Here is a 13,449-nt window from a genome sequence, read left to right on the forward strand (position 1 = left end):
TTTAGTCCTTCAAAATAAAAGAGCACGGCAGCAGCAGTAGCACAAGTAGTACAATAGAAGGAATATTATGTAGAAAATAAATGAAATTTATATCACAATGACTCACATTCTTTGCAGTATAACAACATTACATTTTAATTACATGTTAGTAGAGTAGAAAACCACATTTTGCTGTATAATACTATATTATACTACTTGACACCCACCTTTTCACCTATGTATAAATATCCATATTGCAATATATATAATAATTATTGTATTGCATGTATCTTTCTGTGTCTCTGCCTCCAGTGTTAAAAAAACAAAGCTCAGTTTATATCCATTTATTACTCAATAACAGCGGCTATGTTAAAAGCAGTCTTATTGTACATGAAAACACCGTATCTTTGCATTATTATAACAAAGTCATAGCTATATTTATTAAATATATATACAACGGAGTTGAAAAATACAAGACAATATGAATATATATAGTGTTCTTATGAATATATTCAAGCTTATGCAAGTACAACAATCTGCTGTATTTGAATAGACAAATTATTTTCCTATTTATATATAGCTTGAATGCATAAGAATGCAGTGGTAGTTTTTTTAGTTTTGTGTTGTGTGTGTGGCTTTGCTTTAATTTGAAGGACTCTGAGGGAAGCTGAGTTCCGTTGTCATAACAGTTGTGCTGACAGGGGTTTGTGCAGCAGCTGAGCCCTGCCCTGTTTATATTATTACCATTCATCAGCCTGCTGCTGTCAGTGAACTCACTCACACACACACACACTGAGTACAGAGAACACACCAGTGGATCAGCATGTGTGCTGCTGCTGCTGCTGATGTGGACACAAACGCCTCATGGCTGATTTAAGGACCTTCTCTTTTTAAAAAATGCAAACCTCCTGCTCATATGAGACACATGGATTATTATGGATGTGATATGGAGATGCTGTAAAGTCCTGCTGCTGCTGCTGCTGTTGTGTGTCTTGGTGGAAGCAGACGTGAATGAAGACACGTCCTGTGATGGAGCGTTTGATGTTTACTTTGTGTTGGACAGGTGAGTATGTGGTGAAGCTCGTGTGTCTCACACGCTGCACAGATTCACTTTTTCATCTCCATGTATGGATGTGTTTATTCGGCCACGCTCGCTCCTCTGCTGCATCGCTGCACGTCTCTCCTGATCAACAGTGTTTGTTGAGTAAACTGTCGAGAGTTCATATCACAGTTCAGCTCAGTGTGATGTTTGTTATCTGTCCAACAAAAACAAAATAGATAGAACTGAGCACATTTTCTATTTATAAGCTGAGGAAACTGGCCAACATCTGTTCTGCCTTTATTATAGTTCATGTTGCTCTTGCATAAGCGCTGTTGTTATGTAAAATTATCATATAAAACTGTATTTATGTTGCTCATATAGAAAAAAACAAGCTGAATTTAAGTCAAACACTCAAACTGCTGCCATTCTGTAACTCTCTGACTGACTATAGTGACAATTCTGACCCGTCTGCATGTTTATTATTTCAGTAAACAATATATTTTTGTGTCTGTTGCTTCTACATAAGAGTAACATATGTGAAATTATAATATAAAACTTCAATTTTGTAGCTCATGCAGAAAACAAGCTGTATAAAGTGATTTAACACTGATTCAAGTGCTCATTTTGATATACAGTACATTGCATTGGATTATTACTTTAATATTAAATATACAATATAATAATAACATTCAGGACATTCAATTTAAATGTGAAAATGTAGAAATTCATATGCAAACACAGAATACTGTATGTTGTTTAAAATACACATCATAATGAAAAGATTGACAAAAACTGACAAATGAGGCTACTAAGCTTTTCTACTTTTAGTCCCTGGTCCTGGAACAATCTTCATCGCTTTAAATGGTTTTAAATGCAGAATAATTGCTGTCATTTCTTGATAAAAGTTGCTGCTAACTGACCGTGTCATACTACTACATAATAATAAAGATATTAATCTCGATGGGACTTCCTAGTGCATCTTTTTATTATCTCTTTATTCGTGAAATGAATTTATAGACACATTGTTCGAATCATAAATCAAAACTCCTGAATGTTTGTGTTGCAGGTCAGGCAGTGTGTCGGGACACTGGCACGAGATCTATGGCTTTGCGGAGCAGCTCACCAACAAGTTTGTCAGGTGCTTTTGAAGTTAAAGGATGGGAAACCTTTTCCTTCTTCTCCACCCTCCTCCTCATGGATTGTTGTGGTTTTTATACCGTTTAAAAACACACTGGCACACTGAAGCAGGGAGTATTTAAACAGCCTGGAGTCTGTGTATAGGTCTTTAAATTACAATACAAAAGAGCAGTAGTGAGTAGAAAAGTAGGGCATGTCTAATTTGGGGAGGTACCATTAACTGCTCCAAAACCTCCGCCTGGTTATGATGCTCAGGGTGTATGTGTGTGTGATATCTTTAGGTTTAATAGTGGGTTGCTAAATATGACGGAGCAAAAACATGCAGCCAGATGTTGAAGGTGGTGACGGCGACCACAACAGAAAGTCGTGCCTGAAGTAGAAGCAGGGAAGTCAACCTGACAAGCGCTAGAGATTCAGTGGAACAAAACACAACAAGGCAAAAGTCAATGTGACTAAAATGGACTGAGTTTCTGTCATGTGACTGGCTGACCAGAATATTTGCATTAACAAACAGTACAGGAAGTGTACCTAATAAAGTGGCTAAGGTCAGTGAGTTCGCTCCGTGAGGAACATGATTACCTTTCCCCAGAGTTCCAGAAGCCCTGGAACATTCCCAAACAACATGTATTAAGTTGACAATCGTCCTCGAGGAGTAAAATCCAATTTTTTTCTTTTTAAATTTGTACTTCAGACAAGATTCATGCCTTTGTTCTGTGTGTTTGTGTTTCAGTCCCAGGATGAGAGTGTCCTACATTGTCTTTTCAGCCAGAGCAGTTGTAATTCTGCCTCTGACAGGAGACAGGTGAGGAACTCATCTCTATCCTCTCCACAGGGACTGCTGTCTGCTGTCTTATCCCTCTGTTATTTTTTTTTTAATATATTTACACTGCTCTGTCTTTGTTGCTTTGTCTTTGTGTCTCGGCTGTGAAGGTCGAAAATAGATGAAGGTTTGAAGAAGCTGAGCCAAATCAAACCTGCTGGTGAAACGTACATGCACGAGGGCATGCAGGCGGTACGTTCAAGCCACATCAAACATTCAGTTTTACGATCAAGGATCTCCTGTATACTGTCATCCAACACATGAACAGAAGAATCCTAGATATTCAAATGTATATACCAACTCGAAAGGTCAACAAACAAAGAATCCAGATCTACATTTAAATATCTGGATTCTTAGTCTTTTAAAGAGCGCATTCATTGTGTTTTTTTTAAAAAACTGGACTCTCTGGACAAGTCTTGGTTTTCTTTAAGTGTAAACAAAAACTGGTGGAATCCACCATTTTATCTGGTATTGACTCATTACAAACACTGGTTCTTTTTCTCACCACTGTGTTCTCTGTTCTAAAGTGAATCGGTCACCACTTTGCTATGTGTTTGTAACTGGTATGTGTTTTTCTGCAGCACCATACTGGGCTTATCTTCTCCTTTCAAAAATGGAAACATGGAAGTCGTACTTTTTTTGCTCTTTACATATTGTGTGATTTGTTGTTCCCAAAAAAAAACGAGTTTCTTTCTCTACGGGGACCCGCTTTTTAAGATGGCAAATTATTGTGATGCGATCTACAATATAAATCCTGAAAAAGGTAAATGTGTGGGCAGCATAGCAAATAATTAACAGCCAACTCTGTTGGAGTAATTACTGCTTCATGCCATACATGTTATTGAAAATATTCACATAAATCTTAACTAAAAGGTTTTCAAAACCCTGCACATTTGTTTTTAGGACCCATAAAAAACCTATTGTGACCCATCTGTGGGCCCTGACCCAGTCTTTGGGAATCACTGATCGAGTTTAGAGCTCTGGTGAAGAGTTTAAACTAATATGAGCACGTTTCAGTGTTTTTATATTATGCTTATTATTAGTAACCTGATTAAATAAAGACTAAATAAAAATAACTGCACACCTGAAATACCAATTCCACCAAATATGTGCCGCCTTTCTCTCGTCAGGTGTCGGAGCAGATGAAGGCTCAAACCACACCCTCATCTACCATCATCATCATTCTGACTGATGGAAAGCTGGAGGTCTACCCCTATGAACTAAGTGTCCGGGAGGTAACTGTGTGTCTCTCTTTCTCTCCGTCTCCCCAGAGGACATTCTCCATCAGTTTGACTTGTTTTATGGCTCCTGACAGAAAGACTCTTTCAGTTTAACCACAGTACAAGAGAAGAAAAAGGGTTGAGTGGGTTTTTCACTCTTGAGAATGGTTTACGAACAGCAACTCTTGAGTATTTGCGGTCATGAAAGCAAAACACACACACACTGACACATAAACATACTTGTCGAAACCACACACTCTGTTATTTTACCGAGTTACAAAACACCAATGAAAGCTTCACGGGTGGACGTGTTGATCTTTGCATCATGTTAAGTGAAGTTTAACGGTCGCTGCATGGAAGAAACCAACATACGTCACCTTTGAGATAGAATAGAATAGACGTTAATAGTCCATCTGCAGCGGGAACTGATCTTTCTTTCAGATAAACACGATTAAGAACGTTAAATATAAAGCAAAAATAAGGTTTTCTGATTTTCCCATCATCACCAACTGTGTCGTGTTTCCCAGGCGGACACAGCCAGAGGCTTTGGAGCCAGAGTGTACTGTGTCGGGGTCATGGACTTTGACCACAAACAGGTAGAAACATCTAATGTTTATACTCGTCTCTCTTTACTTTGTCTCACTGGTTTCTGTCGTGCCGCTCTGTGGGAGAGAAAACACTTGCCTCGTTTACTGATACTGTTGGCCGTAGAAACACAGGGAGGTTTTTATTTGTCTTTCTGTGTGTGTGTGTGTGTGATATGGTCGTAAATTCAACAGGCTGTTGTTTTTGGGGCCAGATTTATGAACACATCTTGAATTATGGTGAGGACTGAACAGCAGGTTCTTGCTAGAGATTTTTAGTTTGGGGTGTGTGATGCAGTTTGATTTATGAAAGATAAAAAATCTTATTTTCCCAGATTTTCATTGCAAATTTGACGTTAGGTGCAGGAAGTTTTTGTATGTCAGTTATTGGAGTGAGACTAAGGAATATAATCTCAATATGAAACCAAATCTATGCCTAAATTATGACTTTTTTTTGTAAATGTATTTTTTGTGTGAGTTACGACTTCTTTCTCTTCCCATTATAATTATTGTTATCATTTTAACATTATCATTATCATTTTTTGCAAAACAAGTTGTATTTTATGTTTGGATATGATTGTGCACATGTATTAATAAGAAAGTTAGTTTCTATGCTCAGTGTACATTTTTATTTCTATAGTTTGAATGTCATTTCTCATTTTTTGAACATCTTCAATATAAACTTTGAAATGAAAATACACGGTATTATGCTGCATTACCCAACATATTTACAATATTATTTATCAAATTTGCTGTGCAAAAAACCCACTGTAGTTGCATGTAATGTTCCATTAATAACAGTTTTCAATCTTTCCCTGAATAATTCCTACATATGTTATTTGTTATATATTGTCCTGTATTACATATTAGTCTGTGTAATGAATTTGATGAGCACTTTTATTGTATAAATCAGGACCAGAGGGTCGACAGGAGTCGACGGGTGCAAGTGATGGTCTGCCTGGCTACTGAGTGACCGGGTGTACTCTGTGGTCAGGAGGAAGTAATTACATCACTGTCTAATTAAATAATGCCAGACACGCTTCCTGTTCTGCTGTCGTTAAAGCAGGAGATGAAAGCTGCAGCTCCATGTGTCCACAGCTTTCATCTCCTACAAACAGGCCTTCCCTTCCTAAATGCACTGAACCAAAACCAGCAGACCGAAGCTTCTTCTAGAAAGCACTGTCAGCGTTTGTACAGAATATTAACATTTAAACACTCCAGTTTCAGACCCCATGTTTAACGACCATGTAGAAAAACAACACTGTCACCATTTGGTCATAGTTTAATGAAAAACTGTACAAAAAACATAGAGTGTTATTCTCTATCACCCTTTGTCTCTATTAGCGCTAACTGCAGCCTCACAGCAGGAGTCTAAGCTTATTTCTGTCCCTCATTTCCTCGTCTTTGTGAATTTTAAATAAAGATGCAGAGCTTTTCTACGGGTTTTTACATCCAGGGAAGATGTATTTTCGGGACAAACTAAGCTAACATCTCAGCTAGCAAGCAGGAGATAAAAGATGCTAGCATCTCAGCGAGCTAGCAAACCAAAAGCAGTAGTGTAATGCTACTCAGACTCTCTGCAGCTGGGAGGAAACACCTGTAGTTGGTATTATTGCAGGAAATCCTGGCCTTGCCTTGATACAAGCTTGCAATTTGTCAAATTAGCTGCTTGTCATGTGAAAGAATCGCTGGAAGTGAGCAGAGTCTATCCGCTAGCGTGACATTATCCGGAGAATGCTTGGTCATTGCGTCGTTGCAAGAAACTGTTTACGTCATAATTCTTGACTACAAATTTGTATGTTGAATTTTATATTTCACGTTTTTCCTCGCAGCTTGCTGAAATAGCAGACAGCACAGATCAAGTCTTCCCGGTTTTGTCGGGATTTCATGCCCTCAAAGACATCGTCAACTCGGTGAGGTCACGTGACATGAAATGATGCCGAGTGTGACTTTGTGTAGCGTGAATACAGACTTCTAACTCCAGCTCTGCCTGTTCACACAGATCCTGAAGCAGTCATGCACTGATGTGTTCACCATAGAGCCATCAAGTGTTTGTGTGAACGGTAAGAGAACAACACGTTTACATGACAGTGTTTATGTTTGCAGATAGTTAGATACTGTATTTTTATTTTATAGAATTAAAATGCAGGAAAATGCTTTGGCTATTTGTTATAATTACTTCTATTATTTATGTTTACAAATCAAATCAATTACCACACGTAACCTGGAGGCACTTTAAACTCCCTTTTAAAAGGGAAAAAAATCTCTGCAGCACTCACCTGCCTAGGCTGGTTGTGGTGAAAGGAAAATAGTAATATTCTTTTTAACTAGTCATTTTGATCCTAATAATCTTAAGTCATTAGCCTCAGATCTGGATCCTGCAGCCCTGGTAATTATTAAAAGAATTCAATATAGTATCAATATCAAATTCTTGACTTTGATACTGATTCCTGAATGATACATTTAAAAAAAAAGAAAATACATTATATATTACAATACATTTATTTAGCTTTATATCTTGGTCAAACAGCATGCTGCATGCTTATTGGCTCACAGATGCTGATTAGACTTCTTAGGAACCACAATTTGATATTAAATAACAGCATAGTTTTCAATATTAAGTTTGAAACTGACTGGTCGTGTATGTAAAATGCAGGTGCATTATAAATAATTAAGTGAATAATTAATATAATATGTTATGTGTTTAATGTTTGTCCAGAGTCGTTCAACGTGGTGCTGAGAGGCAGCAGCTTCAGTGGATCCAGGAGGACAGACAACATACTCTGTCTCCTCACCGTCAATCAACAGACTCACAGTCAGTAAATATACTGACCATTATGTCCACGACATTAAAACCAGCAAGTGTTGTTTTGTTTTAAACGTGCTACGCGTTCACTTGCTACTGCGATGCTGTTTGATAATCATGTGAAATGCAGATACAGTGCGCAGATCTCTGTGCTGCAGTGGAAAGTCCGAGTCATGACGTCCAGGCACAAACAGTGGCTGCTTTTTATCGACTCCGGGACACAGAACAGAGGAGACATTATTAAACAGTGAGCAGAAAGAGGGAGGACATGTTGTCTCTGTCGTTAGTCTATTAATGGATCAATAGAGACGGAGTCACTGAGAGGACATGAGGAGATAATACATGACAAAACTGTATAATTACTTCCTTAATCTTCCTCTCTTGTTTTCATGTCTTCTGCTCCAGGGTTTTACAGTTTTTGCTTTTGCTTTGCTCTGTTGCTTCAGATTTTATTTCCCGTTTGTCACGATGCCACCTACTGTCTCATGCTTGATGTACGTGAACTAGGCCTAAGCAGAACTAACGTGGAGTCATAACTAGCGGTGTTTGTGGACACTGTTCACTGTCTCTCTCTCCGCCAGATTCTATGCAGAACAATGAGCGGGTAAATTACGTGATACCTTGAATATGATGAAATTGGCCCTGGAAAGTCCTTGAAAAGCACCTGAATTTGATGTCAACCAAACTTTGATACTTGGTAGTTACGTTACATTATTACTTTTGTAAATGCAATTAAAATATGATGGACGTCAAGGTTCAAATCCACTGCATTTGACCAAAACCTGTTAAATTGTGAAACTGCAAACGTGGCAGGTAATAAATTAATTTCTTCCAACTTTTACTGCATCTAATCCTGCCGCTCATCAAAACTAATCTCAATCTCGTAACACAGTAAATCAGAGTTACTTTACTTAGTATTTGTGACATTATTACGGTTTTGTAAACTGTAATCCCTTACACTACCTATTGAGCAAAGTAATAATATATTACTGTGTAATGTATTACAGATCAGTTGTAATATAAACATTGGAGGGATTGTTACAATGTATGTTTGTATGTTATTTCAACATATTATGCACATGTAACATTGATAATTTGCTCACCCAGCTCTATATCTGTTAATGTACAAACCATTTATAATACATGATGTTTACTGGGTAATTATTTCCCAGTACCTATTGTATAAATTGCATATTTTACATTTCATTGTAACAATCCTGTGTCTTTCTTCTTCTTCTTCTTCTTGCCCCGCAGAGCAGAAGCCGACAGTAGTTAAAGACGGGTATCTGCTGTGTCCCGCTCCCACTCTGCACGAGGTCGGAGAGTAAGTCGAGACAAACACACAAACACATAAAGTGTGTGTGATTACAGCGTGTAATGTAATGATTGTATAATATCACAGCGTACCACTCTGGTCGTTACGATTTTACTCTGTGAATAAACCGGAAACCACAAGAATTTCATAACACAGAGCAATGAAACCGCATTCATGTGTTGTGTTGCATGATTGTTGTTATTGTCATTTCTGTTCTAGTGCTTGTATATTTAGTTTGTTATGTAGCCAATTTTGTTTTACATGAACTATCACTAGATTTAAGGGTATTAAGAATATGGTTATCCCATCACAGAATATGGAGACATTTGCCTAAATGCTTAAATTCAAATTATTTTTGGTTTTTCAAACACACTTGTGTATAGTGTATTTAATTTCACCAAAACATGAAACTTTACAATATAAAAAACACCGCTCACTGTTGTGTGTATTTGTATTTGTCAAATTTGGGACCATTTTCTTGCATAAACACTGACCTTGTCAGGACCAGTAGTCCTCATGGAGACCAAAACCTGGTCCTAATGAGGCAGAATCTTAATTTCTGAGTATGTGGTTAAGGTTAAAATTAAGGTTAGACATTAACTGGTCCTGGTTAAGATAAGGGAGAACTATTTATTTTGTCAATAAGTCAATGCAGTGTCCTAAGTAGTATAGTAGTGTGTGTGTGTGTGTGTGTGTGTGCATGTCTGTAGTAGGCTGTGAGGACCACGTTTGTTTCAAACTCATAATTGAGGACATCATGACCCTGTGAGGACATTTTGGCCTGTCTTCACAAATGTTTGTGGCTTTTTGAGACTTAAGACTTGGTTTTAGAGACAGGGTTAGAATAGGGTTTAGACTGTGGCTAGGATAAGGCATTTAAGTGTGATGGTTTAAGTTAAGTTAAGGTAAGGGGATAGGGAACGCATCATGCATGAGTATACAAGACGTTGGAGAACTTTTTCATTTCTGTGTGTGTGTGTATGAGAAACAAGAACAAAGTTTAACAGCTCAAAGTGTTGGATGAACTGAAGCCAGTCCGACCAAAATATCTCTGTGGCATTTAGAGAGTGAGCCAACCCAGATTTAACTGCACCCACTTCAAACAGCACCCGGTCTCTCTCTCTCTCCCTCACTGTGTCTCCTTATCTGTCTCCAGCCACCCTGCAGGTCTCACCCACTCACTGAAACACTCACTCGCTCACTCACTCACTGTTTGATCACCGATCAGGGACAAAACTGAAAATAAAATCTCAGCGTGATAGTTGGAAACAAAGTGAATTCAATAGTTCTGCAAACTTTTTAAAGGCAAACAATGAAATAAACTGTGAAATGCATGGACTTACTTTCATAACGGGATCAGTGATTTTGGCGAAGTCATTGATTCTCTTACAATAAGCCCTTAAAACTGAATGAGAGGAAATAATAGTAGAAAATCTAGTCATAGCAAGAACATCACTGAGGTCATGGGTGGATTGTGAATGAATCACAGGTGTGCAGCACAAGGGGGTTAGCCACGCCCCCACACCTGCCACTCACACACACATATACACCACAAGATGTGCAACTGGAAACAACTGAAGGCTCCTATTGCATGATACCAGCTGTCAATCACACTAGTGTCCACCCATATGTATATATTACACTCTGTTTTTTTTAAATGGACACAATATTGACATTAAACTCTATTTAGACTGATTTAGACCATAAACTTATCTTGGGAAATATTACGAGATGTTGAAAATGAAGTGAGAAGTAAAATAATTTTCCCATATACTTTACGTTACTGTTTATTTTTAGTGTTTGTGTTTGCGATCATTCACAGGTCAGTTGAGGTGCTGGTGAGTCTGAACAACGGACAATCTTTCATCTCCACTCCCATCACCATCCACGCCACAACATGTGTGAGTGTTGTTCACAGAGGACTGTAAATATGCAAATATTGTATAAAATATTATTTTTATACAGTTTTTATGGGCTTTTTTCATATAAGGCACTAAACTTTTCCAGTGCACCCTCACTATTTTTCTTGTACAGTATTTATCTATCTGAAATAAAATAAAAAAACATCTACTAAATGAATAAATGACGTGTTGGTGCTTGTGTGTGTGTGTCTGTGGACTGCAGTCTGACGGGACCTGGGTCCTCTGGTTGCTCTTGGCTCTGTTGCTGTTGCTGGCTCTTGTTTTACTGTGGTGGTTCTGGCCCCTTTGCTGCACAGTGGTGAGTCCATGTTTGTGTCTAACTCAGAATTAGACCGTGTGGAAGCATGAACCATAATGTAGTGTTATTTTTATTATTATTATTATTATTATTATTATTATTTATGGAAGCAGCCAGACAGCCAGAGTTTCCATAGTAACAGTCCTTCATTTCTAACAGGTGATCAGAGACCCACCACCATCTCGACCTCCTCCTCCTCCACCTCCTGTCGTCGTGAGTGGACCGCAGATGTTTTTATTTATTTTAAAATCTTTGTCACAGGGCCGGCCCAAGCCTTCATGGGGCCCTAAGCTTAATTTGGGGGCCCCAAAACCAGTGTCTCTTGTTTTGTTTTTTTTAACCTTAGGGGGCAGTAAAATTTAATGACTGTGGTTTTTAAAACTTAGAATAGACGAACTTAAGATAGACACTATTTAAATATCTAAATATATAGATTCTTTATTATGTTACCTGTTGGCATAGTAACAGTACACGATTATTGTCTTTTTGGGACATACTATAGAGTTATAATCATATTTTGTGGTTGTTTTTAAGGAGCTGGAGGAGGATCTCACACCCAAACACAGGTGGCCCACAGTGGACGCTTCATACTACGGAGGCAGAGGACCCGGAGGAATCAAACGCATGGAGGTAAATAAACAAAAAAAAGCAAATTAACACACACACATTTGATAACGTGGACATCCTTTTTTCGTAATGTCACTCCCGATATCACCACCAGTTTGTCAGTGTTGCAGCATCTACGATACCGCGTCTGCCGCTTGTACTTGCTTTAAGGTTCGCTGGGGGCAGAAAGGCTCCACAGAGGAGGGGTCACGACTGACGAAAGCCAAAAACGCTGTGGTCACTGTGCCAGAGGATGTGGAGGAGCCCATCATACCCCGACCCCCGCCGAGACCTCCTCCAGTCTACAGCCCTCAACCACAGTCCAAATGGTACACTCCCATCAAGGTGAGTCCTCGTCAGTGCTTTTCAAATTAAAAGCCCTTCACATTAAGTAATGCCGGGAATTGTAAAAGACATTGTTTGACCTTCAGGGGCGTTTTGATGCGTTGTTGGCTTTACTGAGACGACAGTACGACAGAGTGGCAATCATGAGGCCGACACACCAGGATAAGGTAAGAAATCGGGCGGTGGAATCTCTTCTGATTTCTTGAATTGATTCAAATCTGATTCACGAGTTTCTGATGCCATTTTGATGCTGATTTATTTATGATATTTCAGTTTCCATACCAGTGTTTTTCCACAGAGATTTTCCTCAGAACTAATGCGGCAAATGCACTTTTAATTTAATCTGACCACACAGTGCAACTGTACAGTACAGTCGTAGGTGACAACCTGTTTGTCTTTCGAAATATACAACCTAAAAGTGCATCAGTAATTACCAAATTGTACAAACTGTCCTCTTATTATCAGTATTTGTGCTTATAAATCTGCAGACTCAGTTGTTATTGTTGTTGTATTGCGCTCAAGTCTGAGACTGAGGTGAGATTGAGGTGAGATTTGTGCAGATGATTCAAGAAATGGCATAAAATAAAATATTTAGATTTAAGGTGGATTTTATGAATCAGTATTGGATCTTTCAAATGAAATCATGAGACGTATTTGTTTGAGCTCTTGACTTCACAGTGGATGCCGATCAGATTAAAACACAAAATAACAAAGCCCAGTTTCCTCTCTCTTATTATCTGTTATCACCCAGCCCGTTATTGCATCAGCCCTATTGTTCATATTTACAGTGTGTGCTTGCACAGGGCGTCACCAAACACCGCACTAACAGACTCCACTCTTACAGGATTGTTTGATTCTTTAAATATTTACTGATCCATTGTTGGCGATGTGACTTCATATTTTGTCCATAAAAACAGAAAAAAATATTCCTTCAATCCTTGTTTTGAGAATGATGTTGACTTGTTGCCAGATATTGGATTCCAATTCCATTCTGATAAATTAAAACATGACTTGCAGCACATGTGGTTTGCAAGTGTTGTTCCATCTATGAATCTATTAATTATGTTTTTGTTGTTTCCAGGGCCGCTGCATTAACTTCACTCGAGTTCAAAGTCACTGATGTTCTAACACGAGGATGGACACTTTTCATTTTATTCCTGTATTTTTAGACACAAGATGACTGACGTGTACACACACACACAGATCAATGTTGGAATGTATATTGTAAATAAATGTCTTTTTTCTTTTTACTTAAAAACCACATCGTCCCACCAGCGTGTGCAGCAATTTTGTTTATTTGAAAGAAAAATATATAATAATTCTCTTTTTTCACAAAGACCAAAGTCAGTACAAGTACCCTGACCCGGCGATGACA

General features: G+C 38.3%; 1 protein-coding gene across 1 annotated transcript; it reads left to right on the plus strand.

Moving 5' to 3' along the window:
- The first annotated feature begins 740 nt into the window (after positions 1-740).
- antxr2b (ANTXR cell adhesion molecule 2b) lies at positions 741-13,322 on the plus strand. Its single transcript, XM_044012702.1, has 17 exons — positions 741-1,042; positions 2,088-2,159; positions 2,889-2,960; positions 3,089-3,170; positions 4,109-4,213; positions 4,726-4,794; positions 6,615-6,695; positions 6,785-6,845; positions 7,502-7,597; positions 8,843-8,912; positions 10,726-10,804; positions 11,028-11,123; positions 11,283-11,336; positions 11,658-11,753; positions 11,901-12,074; positions 12,161-12,241; positions 13,156-13,322. Exons 1-17 carry the CDS (start codon positions 915-917, stop codon positions 13,192-13,194), a joined length of 1,455 nt encoding a protein of 484 aa, XP_043868637.1. The 5' UTR covers positions 741-914; the 3' UTR covers positions 13,195-13,322.
- The last annotated feature ends 127 nt before the right edge of the window (positions 13,323-13,449 follow it).

Source organism: Solea senegalensis, linkage group LG21 (genome assembly GCF_019176455.1).
Source record: "Solea senegalensis isolate Sse05_10M linkage group LG21, IFAPA_SoseM_1, whole genome shotgun sequence".
Lineage (NCBI taxonomy): Eukaryota > Metazoa > Chordata > Actinopteri > Pleuronectiformes > Soleidae > Solea > Solea senegalensis.